Raw genomic sequence first — 15,840 nt, forward strand, 5'->3', positions numbered from 1 at the left:
GGATGAACCTTTTGCTTCAGGTAATAGCACTTTAACAATACAGGATTTCTTTCCTTCTGAAACCAGTTTCATCGAATACTGATGGAGGATCAGCACATAACTCGTACCAGAAGTTATTAGCTATTTGTTATTCCATCTTTACTGTTCATACCATTCGGTGTAAAAGACGGTTTGGGCTTACACATCTTTACAGATAGTAACTACTCTCGTAACAGAAGCTAAAGACATAACTGCTTACCTCCTTTACAAAGAAATGCCACAAAATTGTTTGCCTACAATATTCTTTGATGTTACTCCCCGAACGTTAAAGGTCTCATTGCAACTCACCTTATCATCAGCGAGCAATACCCATACCAACTTGAGAGGGAAGAAACTTCTGGGAGCTTTAGAAAAGGATTGTGATTTCCAAACTGAGAGACAAAAAGGTGTAAATATTTAACATTCTATTGTTGTATTGCTCATTGCTCTCATCAAGACTTGTTCTATCGTTGAATCACTACAGGTTCTAGACCACCTGAATTTGTCACTGCGTTAGATCGATGTATAGCTGATGTTTGATGTGATCAAATTTTTTTTATCGCATAATGTACTCAAAAGTTTCAGATAGAGTTGCAAGTATATGTCTGCATATTTAGCATAATTCACATAACCAGCTGCGTAAAAGAGAGGTAACTTGGTGTTTGCAAATGAGAACCCCCACCGACTTAGAGGGTGCAGAATTGCAGCATTGCCCGTCTCACTATTAGCAATTCCGGTTTGTCCCACCCTTACGGTGATGGCAAAAGATTGTAGAAAAGTTGAAGTAAGTTAACCAAGAAGAAGTAGGGAAACTTTGGTCAATTTGGACTTTTTTTAAGCTGCACAGAATTTTTTTTTCCAGCGCTCTAAACAGTTTAATAACTTCAGTCACAAATAATTTGGTTACTGAGCTCGCTTAGATCTTTTAGAATTATCATTCTGACATTACCACATCATTGTGAGGCATTTTGTACTTCGGAAAAGTTTAAGTCAGGGAAATTTTTTCGTAAACTTCACTGCAATAGTTGATTTTAGAATGTAAATTCAGGGTTACCCCCCCCCTAAAAGCGATGGCGCACCCCTTAAGAGTGACGGAGTACCCATCCAGAATAAAAGTCCTTAAAAAAGAGAGAAATACCCCTTGAAAAAATTGCCTTAAAAATTCCAATGACGCAAAGCTGCTCCATGGACCCCCCCATCCCCCCCCCCCGTCTGTGCACCCCTGTTAATTAGATTTTTTTTCTGTGAGAGTTTATTGTTTTACTATTATAGAGTGGTTTCTGCGAGGTTTGAGAATTTTTTTTAAGTAATAGAAATTATTTTTATTTAAATAGAGGATTATTTCGTTATTCCCTTCCCACCAAAACCCGACGCGCAAAGTGCTGAGACTTTTTACCCCTTCTTGCTGGAAGGGTAAGAAGTAATTTACAACAGGTTTCACCTTTTTTTTTTGGATGTTTGGGTTTGGCCATTTTTTGGCCTAATTTTACTGTACTATGAACAAAGATGTGATTAAAAGAGAAATTTTTTAGCAATTTATTAATCTTTTGCATTGAAATTTTTTGGAATTCCCCGACGGAACTAGGAGTTTTCCCCGATGGGGGGGGGGGGGGCAAGAGGTCTCCGATGTGGTGGCAATAACCCGCACCTTAGCGCCACCACTGGAGGATACGTGTAATAAGAGAGAATGAAAGGCCACAGTCAGTGGAGGCACTTCCCGCAGACAATTTTACGAGGGGTTAGGGTGATCAGGTTAGTCCTTAAGTCCAATCACAGCTCACACCAACATGGATGTGCTTACGGTGCATCGGCTGTGGCGAAGATGGTTGGAGCAAAGAAATGTGGCAAGTTTGAGGGGTGCAGGAGCAGCTAGAGGGCGTCAGCAAGCATGGATCAATGCATCCACTGAAAAGCGGTGTTGGCCCCCCAAGCCACATGTACCTCCATTCTGATGCATGTGCAAAACACCCTGGACATTCCCATATCAACCAGAACCATTTCCCGTCGATTGGTTGCAAATGGCCTGCAGTCACGGCGTCCGTTAAGAAGACTGCCATTGACCCCACAGCATAGAGATCAACGCTTGGAATGGTGCCATGCTAGAGCGACTTAGATGGTGGAATATCATGTTCTCAGATGAGTCTCGCTTGTTTTTTAGTGACAGTCGCAGCATACAAGTGTGGCGTCGACGTGGAGAGTCTAATCCGGCAGCAACTACACATCACCGCCCGACAAAGTGGCATCATGGTTTGGGACATTATTGCGTATGATGACACGTCACCTCTAGGTCATATTCAGCGCACATAATTGGCCAAACAATACGTGCAGAATGAGCTGCGGCCCGTGGTAATCCCTTACCTTCAGGGGGTTATCAATGCAATTTTTCAGCAGGATAAAGCCTGACCACATGCTCGCATCTCCATGCATGCTCTACAAGGTGCACAGATGCTTCCGTGGCCACCATACTTTCCTGAACTGTCACCAATTGAATATGTGTAGATGCCATTTGCACTGTCCCTGCCTCGTTTAGGGGATGAGCTTTGGTTGACGGGGAATGGAGAGCCATGCCTTAGGATCGGCACTCTTTTTAAATTTGTTCCTAGACATGTGTTTTCATGTATTGCAGTTTGCATTGGTCCTACGAGGGCTGGTGTTTTTTTTTTCAACTTCCGATCGTGCCGCTAGACGGCACGGTGATGATAGACATCGGTAAACGATATTTATCCGCGTTCTCATTCCTAATGTAATGTAATATAAAATTAACTTTATTCAAATTAGATTAACTTCTCAACTCTTTCGGCACGTGTAAAGTTTCAGTTTTAGGTTGGCATCCTTTGATGCCCAATCATATGCAAATGAGGCAAGTATAAATAGTGAACGATTCCAATCGTTCTCTCTCTCTTCTTTTGTGTTCGTCAGCCTCTTGTGAGTTAGGTCCGATAGGTGTTGGGGAGTTGCGAACTCCGCCTCCACTTATGGCCAGGGTTTATTCTTATGAATTTATTTTTGTTAGTTTATTTATTTTAGTTACTATGGACCAATAAATTTTTGGTAAGATTTTAACAAGTTTCCAAAGTTCATTTCTTCACATTAACATTTGATTCTGCACCTTCCACTGTGTGGTATTATCTCTGCTTGTATAAGCATGTAACATTGTTGACTGACTTACGAAATTTAGCCCTTCGGCTTTTCGTTTAAACATCGTAAGTTATCATAAGGGTTATGGGCCCAGCCCTACCCAATTGTATCATAATAATTACGTGTTCAGTATCATGAGTAATATAAATGTATTAAGATGTTTTCGAATTGTCAGCAGAGTAGAGTATTAGACTTCGTGTTTTTGTGATGAAATGGAATGTTGTAACTGACTTGTCTTTTTGCTGAATCGGTAGATGACAAGTGTTTGGAAATCTTTTCAATTCGTTTTCCCCGCATCGGCGTTGAATGAAAACTGTGAAAATAGAAGCTTTTCTTTTACTTTTTGGAAATTTGTATCGAATCTTTAAGCCATGTGTAGTGTAAACTTTTCTCAGGCGTTTCATTTGCATTTTATGGGGGGATATAGTTGGTTTGGTGTTAGGCAGAATAGTGGCTGCTAAATTCAGCGGAAGACCTGGACTTGTTCCAGGGGGGAAGCTGTAACAGTTGCACTATTTAGGTTTCTTTTCGGGGATATTTTGAGATTTTTGTTGGTTGTTTTTTTGAAATTAGGTTTTTTTTTATTTTTTTGGCGTTTTTTGTGTTCTTATCAATCATGGCATCCCAGAGTGTTCCAATCGAAAAATTAAGGTCTGACAACTATGTGAGTTGGTCATCGGATATCAAATTTGTCCTAATGGAATAGGTCTGTGGAAGATTGTAAATGGCATTGAAAAAGAACCTTTTTCTAATGATGAAAAAAAGGCTACTGAGCAAGAGATTCGTAATTTTCAAAATCGACAAGATGTGGCCCTATCCATAATTTATTTAAATTTGGAGAAAAATTTCAAAAAGATAATCGAAAATCAGGTCAACGCGGCTGATGCCTGGAAGGCTTTGAAAGATCACTTCTCTCCTGACAATCGTTGTCAGCATATGACATTGTTTTCAGAGTTATCCCAATGTCGTATAAAAGAGGAAGAGTCGATAAATCTTTTCGCTGCCCGTACTCGGCAAATTTGTGAAAGAATTAAGGCTATAGACGCGAATTTCTCTGAAAATTATTTGATTTTTCAAATTTTGCGTCATTTGCCCTCAGAATTTGACAATATTTGTCAAGTTATTCTTAGAACTACTGCACAGGAATTCACATTTAATAAAGTAGTCAGCGAACTTATTGCCGAGGAATCGCGAATTCGACTAAAAGATGAGGATGATAAAATTATCGGCAGGCCTAACTTTGTAAAGAAACCGGGTAATTTTGACAAGAAAGGAGTAAAAGGGAAACTAATTTGTTTTAACTGTAATAAACCCGGTCATAGGAGGAATGTGTGTCAAAATAAGAGGGTTGACAAGGACCTCGAACAACGAAACAGAAAGTCAAGATCACCAATCCGGAATAAGAGGAAGGCGAAAAAGAAAACTGCAAGGTGCAGTTCCCCATCAGTGGAAAAGGAAGCATGTAAGTACCAGAACTTTTTCATTTCCGAAGTACATCTAAATGAAGTATCAGAAGACCCAAATGAATTTATTTTCGACACTGGTTCCACCCATCATTTCGTCAACATTCGTAGTGCGTTTGAGGACTTTAAACCATTGCGAAACAAAGAAATGGCTGTAGCCGTTAGAAATGAAACTTTCCCCATTTTGGGGATGGGAACTGTGAAATTAAAGTTTGATGATACTATCATTGTTTTAAAAGATGTAATGTACTCTCCTAATCTGCGTCAAAATTTGTTATCGGGTACTAAATTCGATAAGGGGGGTGCTAAGTTTGAAGGGGGGAAACGGCTCCGTGGCGATATCTGGTCGAAATGGATTTATATTTAGAGCAATTTTAAGAAATGGCATTTATTTTGTAAAACCTCAAATTTTGTATAATAAATTGTATCAAGAAAGTATAAAATCAAATAAAAGTAATGATCATTTCGAAAATGAGAAAATTGAATGCTCTAATGTAGAAAAATTAGAATTGTGGCATAGAAGGCTGGCACATATTAACACCGATAGTATCAGAAAGAGCGGTGAATTTGAGTGTGTCCATGGCCTGCCTAAATTCAAAAATGTAAAAATAGATTGTGAAAATTGTAAAATTGGTAAATTTAAACGTGTTTCATTTAAACCAATAGGTAAAATACGGTCTAAATGTCCCCTTGAATTACTTCATGCTGATGTGTGGGGTCCATGTAATATTAAGGGAAATAAGGGGGAACGTTTTTATTTATCAATCATTGATGATTTTTCACGTAAATCTGCTTTGTATCCAATTAGTGAAAAGAGCAAAGTACCAGAAATTTTCATAATGCACATAAAGCATGCTGAAAGATTTTTAAATCTTAAAGTAAAAGCTGTTAGAACTGACAACGGGGGAGAATTCGTAAATAAAGTTTTTGACAATTATTGTTTGGATAATGGTATAAAACATGAGTTAACCAATATTTTCAGTCCAGAGATGAACGGTTTGGCCGAAGTGTACAATCGCTCAGCCGCTAATGCTGCAACAGTATTATTGGAAGAAAGTGGGCTAAGTAAAAGATTTTGGCCGGATGCTATGCTTTATTTCAATTATACTTGGAATAGGATTTGTCACTCAGGACAAACTAAAACACCTTTTGAGTTATATGGTGGACGTAAGCCAAGTGCTAAGCACGTCAAACCTTTCGGTGTTTTGTGTTATCTTGGAACACCCCGTCAGCAAAGACATAAACTTGATGTTAAAGCCAAAAAAGGTACATTTTTGGGCTATGCATTTAACACTAAGGGTTTTCGTATCTGGATTCCCGAAAGCGGAAAAATTTTTGAAAGTATAAATGTAAATTTTAATGAAAATGTTTATTACACAGAAGATTTAAAAAATATATCAGAGAGTGACTCTAGTGGAGCTGTGCTGGGTCCCTGTCTCAAATGGTCAAATATTCAATCAGATTCTGAAAATTCAGAAAATGAATCGAATTCCGAATCGGATAACGGAAGTGAAAGCCCGAGTACGCCGTCTAAATTCTTATCTTCTGATGAGAGTGAAAGCGAGACGAGCGGGGATGAATCAGATTTGAATTCTGACTTGAGTGAAAATGGGGAAAACCCACCACGCGCCCAGCTGCGTGAAACAGAATGGGTGAGGAAGGCAATCCCAAGGTCAGATAAATCTCGTACTGATATTTATTTTTATGAGAAACACTCTTCTAAACGATTACGTTCTTTAAATGATGTTGAAAAATATTGTTCTAAAAATGCTATTTTGTTTAAGCCACATTTATTTGATTTTAATGGTAAAAATTTATATCAAGGTGAAATTTCTGATCAAACTGTTCATTTAAATTTATGTAACTTATGACTAGATGAAATTGTAATTCCTAAGAATTACAAACAGGTTCTTAAATCTAAGCAAAAGGACCAGTGGTTAGATTCAATGAGGGATGAATTAGAGGTTATGCATTCTAGAAAAGTGTGGGATTTAACACCTTTGCCTGCAAATGAAAAACCAATCGGATCAAGATGGGTTTTCAATGTTAAAAGAGATGAATCGGGGAAAATTGTTAGGTATCGTGGGAGACTTGTTGCTCAGGGATATGCACAATCCCCTGAATCGTACGATCAGACTTTTAGTCCGACGATTCGTTTTTCATTGGTTCGATTTTTCTTTTCCTTGAAAATATCAGAAGGTTGGTTCGATTTGCAGTGCGATGTGAAAAATGCTTATTTATATGCACCTCTAAAAGAATGCATCTTTATGAGACAACCACCGGGTTTTTGCAATAGAAGGGAAAGAAAATCTAGTTTGTAAGCTTAATAAAGCAATTTACGGTTTGCACCAGAGTGGCCGTATGTGGTTTTTTGAGATAAACAATGTGTTATTGAAAATTGGTTTCCAGAAATTTGAAGAATGTAATTGTTAGGACTCGACCGATGCATCGGCGCCGATGGTTCAACAATTTAGCCATCGGCATCGGCATCGGCGGCCGATGCTAACTTGCAGGAAACATCGGTCCATCAGCCTTAAAAAACATCGAAAAGCCGATGGAATTTGCCGATGTTTTTGGAAAAAAAAAAGGACCTTTGTTGTTTTACTTTTTAAAGTACAAAGTAAAGTGAGTTATTGTTTTCACATAAAATTGTTTACTTAAATTTCAGTATGAATTTTTATTTTAATCACCCCTGAAAGAGTTTGTAATACTGCATTCAGGTACCAAACAAGTTAATTATTGCGTTGTTTCTTGCGGTTGGATGTACGTAAATATCTCTCATAAGTCATAACTCAAAAATGGTAAGCTGTAGAAGGCTAAATTTTCGCGTGTGGGATGTGCATACGTTCCAGTTGTGCAATTCCCTTCTTGTTTTCAATCGAATGTTCTAAAAAGCCTATTTACTCATTTTTTGTGGCTATTAATTACTTATTTAAAGGCAAAACTAATACAGCGCATCAGACTGACGATCATTTGGTGATATATTGCCGAATTGGAGACTATGGAAATAAATATGAGATGGCGAAACCGGTTTTATTTCATTTTGTTAGATTCTCGTTGAACCGACGGTAATTTTTAATTTTTCGATATTTGTAATATGAATCACAGTAATGCAGTCTTTTTTGTATCGCTTCTGCGGAGCTACAAGTTTGGGGCCCGTCGAAATACATTTTGGGGCCCTATTTCTGTATCATAGAAAATGTAAAACATTTATCATAAGCATTTTTGTAACTCGGGCCCCTACGGTTATGGGGCCTCTCGTGCAATTGCAATATTTGCTATATTTTAAATCGCGCCTGCGCGTCAAAACAAACTCGGGTGCAAGTTTTAAAAGAGTTTTTCTGCTCAATGTTTATGATTACTTTGAACTCCATTTTTTACGACTATTTTTTGTATTTCCGAGAACACTTGCGTGCCCCTCCTCCCACCACCTCAATTTCTGAAATTAAACTGTAGTTGTACTTTTGAGTTGTTTAAAAGTAACACCATTCATAAAATTAGAGTTTTTTTTTTTTTCAAGCTTTATTTTTTGTTTAGGAAAAATTTAGAGAATTAATCTAACAAAACTGAGTAAAGACGTTTTGAATAGTGACATAATTCGGAAATCAAAGGGACTTTTGAATTTTTTCTCCGTAAGTGCTGAAGTGGATTCAGAAACTCTTCCGAGGCGTTGGTGGTAGCGGTTCTGTACTAAAAAAATGAGACCAAAAAGTTTAATGTTGTGAGTTAACCCAAAATCAAAGGGTGACCCTCCTAACCCACCCTCGTCGTGTCAAGCATTTCTTACATATTTAACGATTATTTATTTTGGTCATGAAATGTTATTTTGCGTATTTCTTATATTTGTTTCACCTATATTTCGTAATGCGAATTCTTTTTTGCATCACGAATAGCGATCGATTTTTTTTCTGTTATAAGTAACTATTTTTATGTATTTATATAAAATCAATGAATAAGTTATTTTCGTTTTCATCATGTTTTTAATAATATGTTATAGAAAAGTTTAAAGGATTTTCTATTATGCAATTTTTTAAATTTCAGAAAATTATTGTTAAATTGATAAATTTAATTTGAACTTGTTCGTAGTGCTTCATAAAAGGTTAAACAGTCAAATTATTCAATATTACGTGTGCAAACATCAGATCAAGTAGTATATGTATTCAGTTATTAACTTGGTGTAAATATTGAGTTTGTTTATTGTAGTTGCGTCTTAAGAACCTTGCTCTTTTCATGGCTATTTCTTTTTTCAGCAAAATTTATGTCACTCTTATAGCTTTTATGAAAAATGCAAACTTTTCTATTCATAAATTTTAAATAAATATAAAAATATTCCTAATATGATTTAATATTGAAATTTATCTGTTACCTTTTTTGTTAAATTTGATGACTAAAAAATGTCTACGTGCAATTTTTCCACTTTAATTGCGTTATTTGTTGAAGGTATTATAGTTTTATTCTTAATTTTCATTTTAATGATAAAACATAATTTAATGTTTTTTAACTATGTTTAATGTACCTAAATCGATACATTTTGACATTATTACTGAAATCTTAGTTATATGTTCAATTTAAAAAAATCAATTGGTTATTAAACAGTCTCTTTGTTTTTCTTCCTTTTTCTTCTTTCTATCTTTATTTATTTTTTTTTGTTCTTTGTCTTCCATCATACAGCAGTCAAAAAAGGAAAACATAACTACACCCTATACAGATTGTACGTACTATGATCCAAAAGTTCGGGGGACAAGCTGCATAAAACATTACCAAGAATAATTCACATAACCAAAGCACATCCACCTTCAAAAGGTCGCCATGAGGGACTATGATACTTCTTCCAGCGTTCATATAACTTTTGGAAACACTCATGGAAGCCATTTTTCGCTACCTTCTGTGATGAAGCTTTATCTTCTCCTGACGGAAGAAAGCGGCGTCCATGCAAATCTTTTTTGCAGGGAACAAGTAAAAGTCATACGGAGCTAAGTTCGACGAAACGTTATGTTATTTGTTTGTCATATCAGAGTATTGACAAACCAAACCGTGCATCCTCAGCATGAAAGTCGCCTTCTTCCTCACGATGAAGTTAAAGCCTTACAGGAAGTTGCGAAACAGGCTGCCAGTACTTCTAAAAGCTATACGAACGTTGGCAGAAGTGCATAGTCGTTCAAAGTGACAATTTTGTAGATAGATGTGCTTCGGTAATGTGAACTATTCAGGGTAAGGTTTTATACAGCTTGCCTCAAACTTTTAGATCATACTACGTACGTATGAGTTTTCAACTTACTATTTCATAACGTTTTTGAGTGACGCAAGTTTACGCGGATGAAGACATCACATCACAAGTGAGTTTGCGATTATTAACTAAGGATGAGTTCAAAATGGAAATTTCGGTCATCTATATGTTCTTAGGTACATATGCATGTACAGATGTGCCGAAAAAACTTGTGAAGTTTAAATTGGGTGATCGTAAAATATAAATTTAGGTCAAAATCTGATATATATATATTTTGTGATTACAATTCCTTATTCGTCGAAAGAAAGTAAAATGAAATGAATCAATGATTGTTTAAACCTGACAATCTTATCAATTTATTTCTGTTAAATTTTTTTTTTTTTTTTGCCATCGGCCAACAACATCGGCCATCGGCCATCGGCCATTTGGAGGAAAACAATCGGCCATCGGCCATCTTTGAACAATCGGCCAACAATCGGCATCGGCCCATCGGCCAAAAAATGCCATCGGTCGAGCCCTAGTAATTGTGTTTATATTTATAATTCATGTGTCATTTTATTGTTGTATGTTGACGATATTGTTTTGCTCGCACGGAAAGAAAAAAATTTAAATCATGTTTTAAATTTACTTAGGAAAAATTTTGACTTAAAAGTTCTTGGAAAAACGAAAAAACTGTTAGGTGTTGAATTTGAAAGAACTGAAAATGGTTTGAATTTGTTTCAAACGAAATATATCATTGAAGTTTTTGAAAAGTTCAAACATTTTTATTTTCCGGTTTCATCATTGCCGATTTGTAAAGGTACTGTTTTTTTTGAAATCGAATTGTCCTAATACAGAAAATGAAAAATTTGAAATGTCAAAGATTCCTTATCGTAATTTGTTGGGTTGTCTTTCTTTCATTGCAAGCAGAACGAGACCGGACATTTGTTATGCGGTCAATATCTTCAGTCAATTTCAAAGCAACCCTGGTGTCATTCACTGGAACAGTCTTTTAAAACTTCTGGGTTATGTTTTTCAAACAAAAGATTTAAAACTTAAATTAAATTGTAATAGAACCCAATTAATAGCTTTTTCTGACGCCGATTATGCAGCTAATCGAGATGATCGAACTTCACTCGGGGGGGCAGTTAATTTTGTTGGATAATGCGCCGATTGAATGGCGAACCTTCAAGGAAAGTTGTATTAGCCTTTCCACTACGGAAAGTGAGTTTGTGGCCCTTTGTGAAGTGTCTAAAGAGCTTATGTGGTTTGACCGTGTATTAAACGAATGTTTACGCTGGGGAATTGTTAGAAAAAGTAAAATTAAATCTGTAATCAGCGTTGATAATCAATCGGCCATTGACTTTGTTAAATCTCCGATAGAAAATCACCGTACAAAACATATTGATAGAAAATTATTTTTTGTTCGTGATTTGATTCAACGGGACATTTTTACCGTAAAACATGTAGGTAGTAAATCCAATAGGGCCGATATTTTTACGAAGCCGCAGACCCGTTTTGAACTGAATCGTTTTTGTGAACAAATATTTTGTTAATTTTTAATGGTATTAAATTGTTTAGTATAATAAATATAATGGGGTATTAAAGTATAAATATTTTTGTAACAACTGAAATTCTTTTTCAAATTTCTCATTGGTTTAATCTTTGCGATGGAGGAATTTGATTCAATGACAAGAGTTTATTTTTGGAAACTAAGCGTTTTAAATAATTTTGTCATTGTGAAAAAAAAATTTTTTTTGTAAAATCATTGTGCCCATCTTTTTCAAAGATACTGTTTCGAGTATTTTTGTCAATTACAGTTTGACAAGATAGTTTGCAGTGGAAATGTTAATCTTGGACTTACTACTAGTTCCTTGGACTGTGGATCATCAATAGGCAATAAGGACTTTTTTGAGAAAGGACTTCAATCAAATAAGTGGTGATGCATTGAGCTGCATCTGCTGATGGATGATGTATTATGATGGATATATATCCATATTTGTTTATTGTTGAATTGTTAAATTTTTGTAAAAGATTAAGCCTGGCCCTTTGTGGATTTTTTTTTGGGTTATTTTTGAATCTATTAAAATTGTATAAAAATTTAATGTTTAATAGCATTACTGAATGAGAAGGGGGGATATGATAGACATCGGTAAACGATATTTATCCGCGTTCTCATTCCTAATGTAATGTAATATAAAATTAACTTTATTCAAATTAGATTAACTTCTCAACTCTTTCGGCACGTGTAAAGTTTCAGTTTTAGGTTGGCATCCTTTGATGCCCAATCATATGCAAATGAGGCAAGTATAAATAGTGAACAATTCCAATCGTTCTCTCTCTCTTCTTTTGTGTTCGTCAGCCTCTTGTGAGTTAGGTCCGATAGGTGTTGGGGAGTTGCGAACTCCGCCTCCACTTATGGCCAGGGTTTATTCTTATGAATTTATTTTTGTTAGTTTATTTATTTTAGTTACTATGGACCAATAAATTTTTGGTAAGATTTTAACAAGTTTCCAAAGTTCATTTCTTCACATTAACATTTGATTCTGCACCTTCCACTGTGTGGTATTATCTCTGCTTGTATAAGCATGTAACATTGTTGACTGACTTACGAAATTTAGCCCTTCGGCTTTTCGTTTAAACATCGTAAGTTATCAGGTGAGCGGCATCGACCAGCAATGCGCGGCAGTCGACTGCGCACCTCTCATACTACAACCTCACTCGTTTTAAGGGGTCCGATGCCATTACCAGTTTATCTAGCGACACGTAAACATGGCTATCATGATAGAATCTCCCGCCAAATGTGAGTTGCGAAGTGTCATTCACTTCTTGCAAGCTGAAGGATTATCCGAAACAGAAATTCACCGTAGAATGAAACGAGTATACAGTGAAAGCTTTTGACAGTGCAGTGCGTGATTGGTGTAGGAAATTTAAAAATGGACGAGGTGACATTCATGATGAAGGGAGCCAAGGACGAAAGTCGGTCGCAAACGAAGACCTCGTTGATCGAGTTGACCAAACTGTAAGAAGCAATCGGAGGTTTACGATTACGGACCTATCCGATCAGTTTCCTGAGATTTCAAGGTCAGCCCTATACACTATCGTAACTGACAAGTTAGGCTACAAAGAACGATATGAAAACCCATCTCAAATCACTGGCGGCAAACTTCTATGAAGAAGGTATTAAGAAACTTGTACTCGGGTATGAAAAATACCTCTATTTAAAAGGCGATTATGATGAAAAGTAACTAATAATGTACCTAACTTTTGATAATAAATTTATTTAATTACTCTCAGTAGTTTTATTTTTATACCCCATCGGAAGTTGATAAAAAAACAGCCCTCATACATCCTACTGTATGTTGTATTTTCAATGTCGAGCAATGTATTTTTCCTTGGGCTACATGTCACACAAGACTTAAAGGACTATATAACTGTGGATGTTGGAAGGAATACTTCTCGCTTTGGATCTAATTTGAAAATAACAATGCAGCAGGAATTTCAGACTTAGAGGTTTTAGGAAAACTAACTTGAGATAAACATGAAAGAAAAAAAAAACACATTGAATTTCTACAATCAATGCAGGGATTTTGAAGAATTTTGGCACAGAGAGGTTATAATGTTAGACAGGTTTGATTGTATTATCAAAGATGTCTCATGCAGAATAGGATCATAATAATGGAAGAAAGTTGTGATCTTTTATGCACCATACTTATTTATTCAAAAAATATAGAAATAAATTACATACATAAATATTTGTCCATAAAAATACTATTATTAAAAACAAACAAAGTTAATTATGATTGTTATGAATCGTAATATAAATGTGACATCCAAAAAGAAAACTGTTCACATAAATATATATAATAAAAGAAAATAAACAACAGTGATTAGAGAGAGCAGTTACTATTTAAAGACTTTAGTTTATGTTGATTAAAAATTAGGATATATATCAAAATATTTGATAGTCTCAAACTCTGATGATTAGATGTGACAAGAATTTGTTGTTTTATATTTACTTACCTTCATTATCAGCACCCCGTGGGATGATTACATCAGCATATTTCTTAGTCTTAAAGAAAAACAATCAGTTAAAATACAAGCATAACATAAGTCATGGAATTTTTATATTTATGTTAATATAAATAAGTTTCAGTTTAAAATAAGCATTTATTATTCAAATTTATTAACTTATTTTAGCTTAGCTCAGCCTTTTATTTAAAAAGAAAAATGAAATTCTAAGATTTCTATTTTAGCCACTGCACAAAGATCAGTTTTTTTTTTTTTTTTTCACTAAAAGGCACATTGGTTTACAATTATTTAAGGAGTTTTTCAGGAGAATTTTGTCAATTTAAAAATTTCTCAGAATCTTCTATTTTAAATACTTTACAGAACATATATTTCTTTTTACAATGCCATTGTATACATTTACCTTCAAAAATGCTTCAGCTGTATTTATCCTCTTAAAATTTTCTGAACTTCTTGAGCTTATATTGACTCAACAGTCAATATGGACCGTAAAGAACGGAAGTCAGAAGTGTGTGTGTGTGGGGGGGGGGGGGCAGGAATTGAAAAATACAGTAGTAGTACCTCCGTAAAAAAAGGACAGTTGCTGGTTTGAAAGTTTTGTCCATTATTGGAAAGTGTCTGCTATTGGGGAGGGTTACATGAAAATTTTTCTCTTCGAACTAATAGCAATTAATTTAATGAAAAATTACAATATTAATTTCAAATGTTCCATATCATCATGCTCTAAGAGACATAATTGCTTACATTTTAACCTCTACAGAAGTGTAACTGATCATTTTGTTTTGCATAAAATTTAGATCATGCACATTAATTGGGAAACTAATTTAAATAACCGAATCATTCATTCAACAGATTTTGACAGCTTATTTTTGAAACTGAAAATCTGTTTATCAATACAATATTGTAATTGTTTCAGGGTTGTCACAAAAGTACAAGAATGAAATTCCGTGACTTTTCCAGATTTTCCAGTCAATTTTAGTAAAATTTAAAAAAATAAAAAAAAATCCAGGTTAATGGATCTTTACTTATATTATTCACTAGCAGTACCCGCACAGAGATGTCTGTGCTAAAAATTTAATGGAAGTCCGTTGAATAAAAAAATTGACGTTCCCTCCCCTTCTGATGTGAAATGATCATTTTTCTTTGTATAAAATGCATACACGCCTTTACAAAAAAAACCTATTAAAGTTTCTTTGGAATTTAAAACTTTTCGTCAAATCATTAAATTAGATTTACAGTTGCTTTAAAACTCTATTTAGCGATTGCAGCGGTTTTTACTGCAATTTAAAATATTTCACCGAATGAACAAAAAAAAAGGTATCAAATAATATCCTTCAAATGTTTAAATAGTTCTGCAACTCTATTGTTTATTGCCAAACTCGCCCAGCAACAACGCTTTCATAATTCATCCGTCTAACAAAAAAAAAACATCCAGTGGAACATTCAAAAATCATCATCAGAAAAAAAGAAGAAAATGTTGTACATTTCACTCAGATAAAAACAAATCAAAAGTTTCTTTTCTTTCAAAACAAATTGCCAAAACAATGAATTACATTTACGGTTGCTTCAAAACAATAATCCTAGACTGAACTGCTCAGCGCCTAACGCGCCAAGCGACCACGCTACCGGAACCCAGCCCTTTTGCGAGTGAAACGGGTGTTTTTTCTTTGGCAAAATATATGTTTCACCAAACAAACAAAAAAGTATAAAATCACATTAACAGTAGCTTTCAAATCTTTATATATTAATAGCTGCATTGCCCGGCTTTGCCCAGTCTACCTTGAGAATGAAAATTGTGTCAAGTGAAATATATTCAACAATCAGGCTTAAATAAAATAAAAAAAACACCATGCAAAATTACCCTTCCAAACAATGACAACAGATTAAAATACTTTTAAGAAAGTTTTTGCTTAGCGTGCCCTTGTTGATACTACACTTCCAACTGTAACACAGCCATGTGAAAAAATTATCACCTTGCAATAAAAA

General features: G+C 35.1%; 1 protein-coding gene across 1 annotated transcript in view; it reads right to left on the minus strand.

Moving 5' to 3' along the window:
* Positions 1-15,840, minus strand: part of LOC129222000 (uridine-cytidine kinase 2-B-like) — a 52,504-nt gene that overhangs the window by 11,814 nt on the left and 24,850 nt on the right. The window contains exon 6 of the mRNA XM_054856413.1: positions 13,849-13,897. Within this exon, the coding sequence (XP_054712388.1) occupies positions 13,849-13,897 (49 nt within the window). The remainder of the gene's footprint in view (positions 1-13,848; positions 13,898-15,840) is intronic.

The sequence above is a fragment of the Uloborus diversus genome, chromosome 5 (assembly GCF_026930045.1).
Source record: "Uloborus diversus isolate 005 chromosome 5, Udiv.v.3.1, whole genome shotgun sequence".
NCBI lineage: Eukaryota > Metazoa > Arthropoda > Arachnida > Araneae > Uloboridae > Uloborus > Uloborus diversus.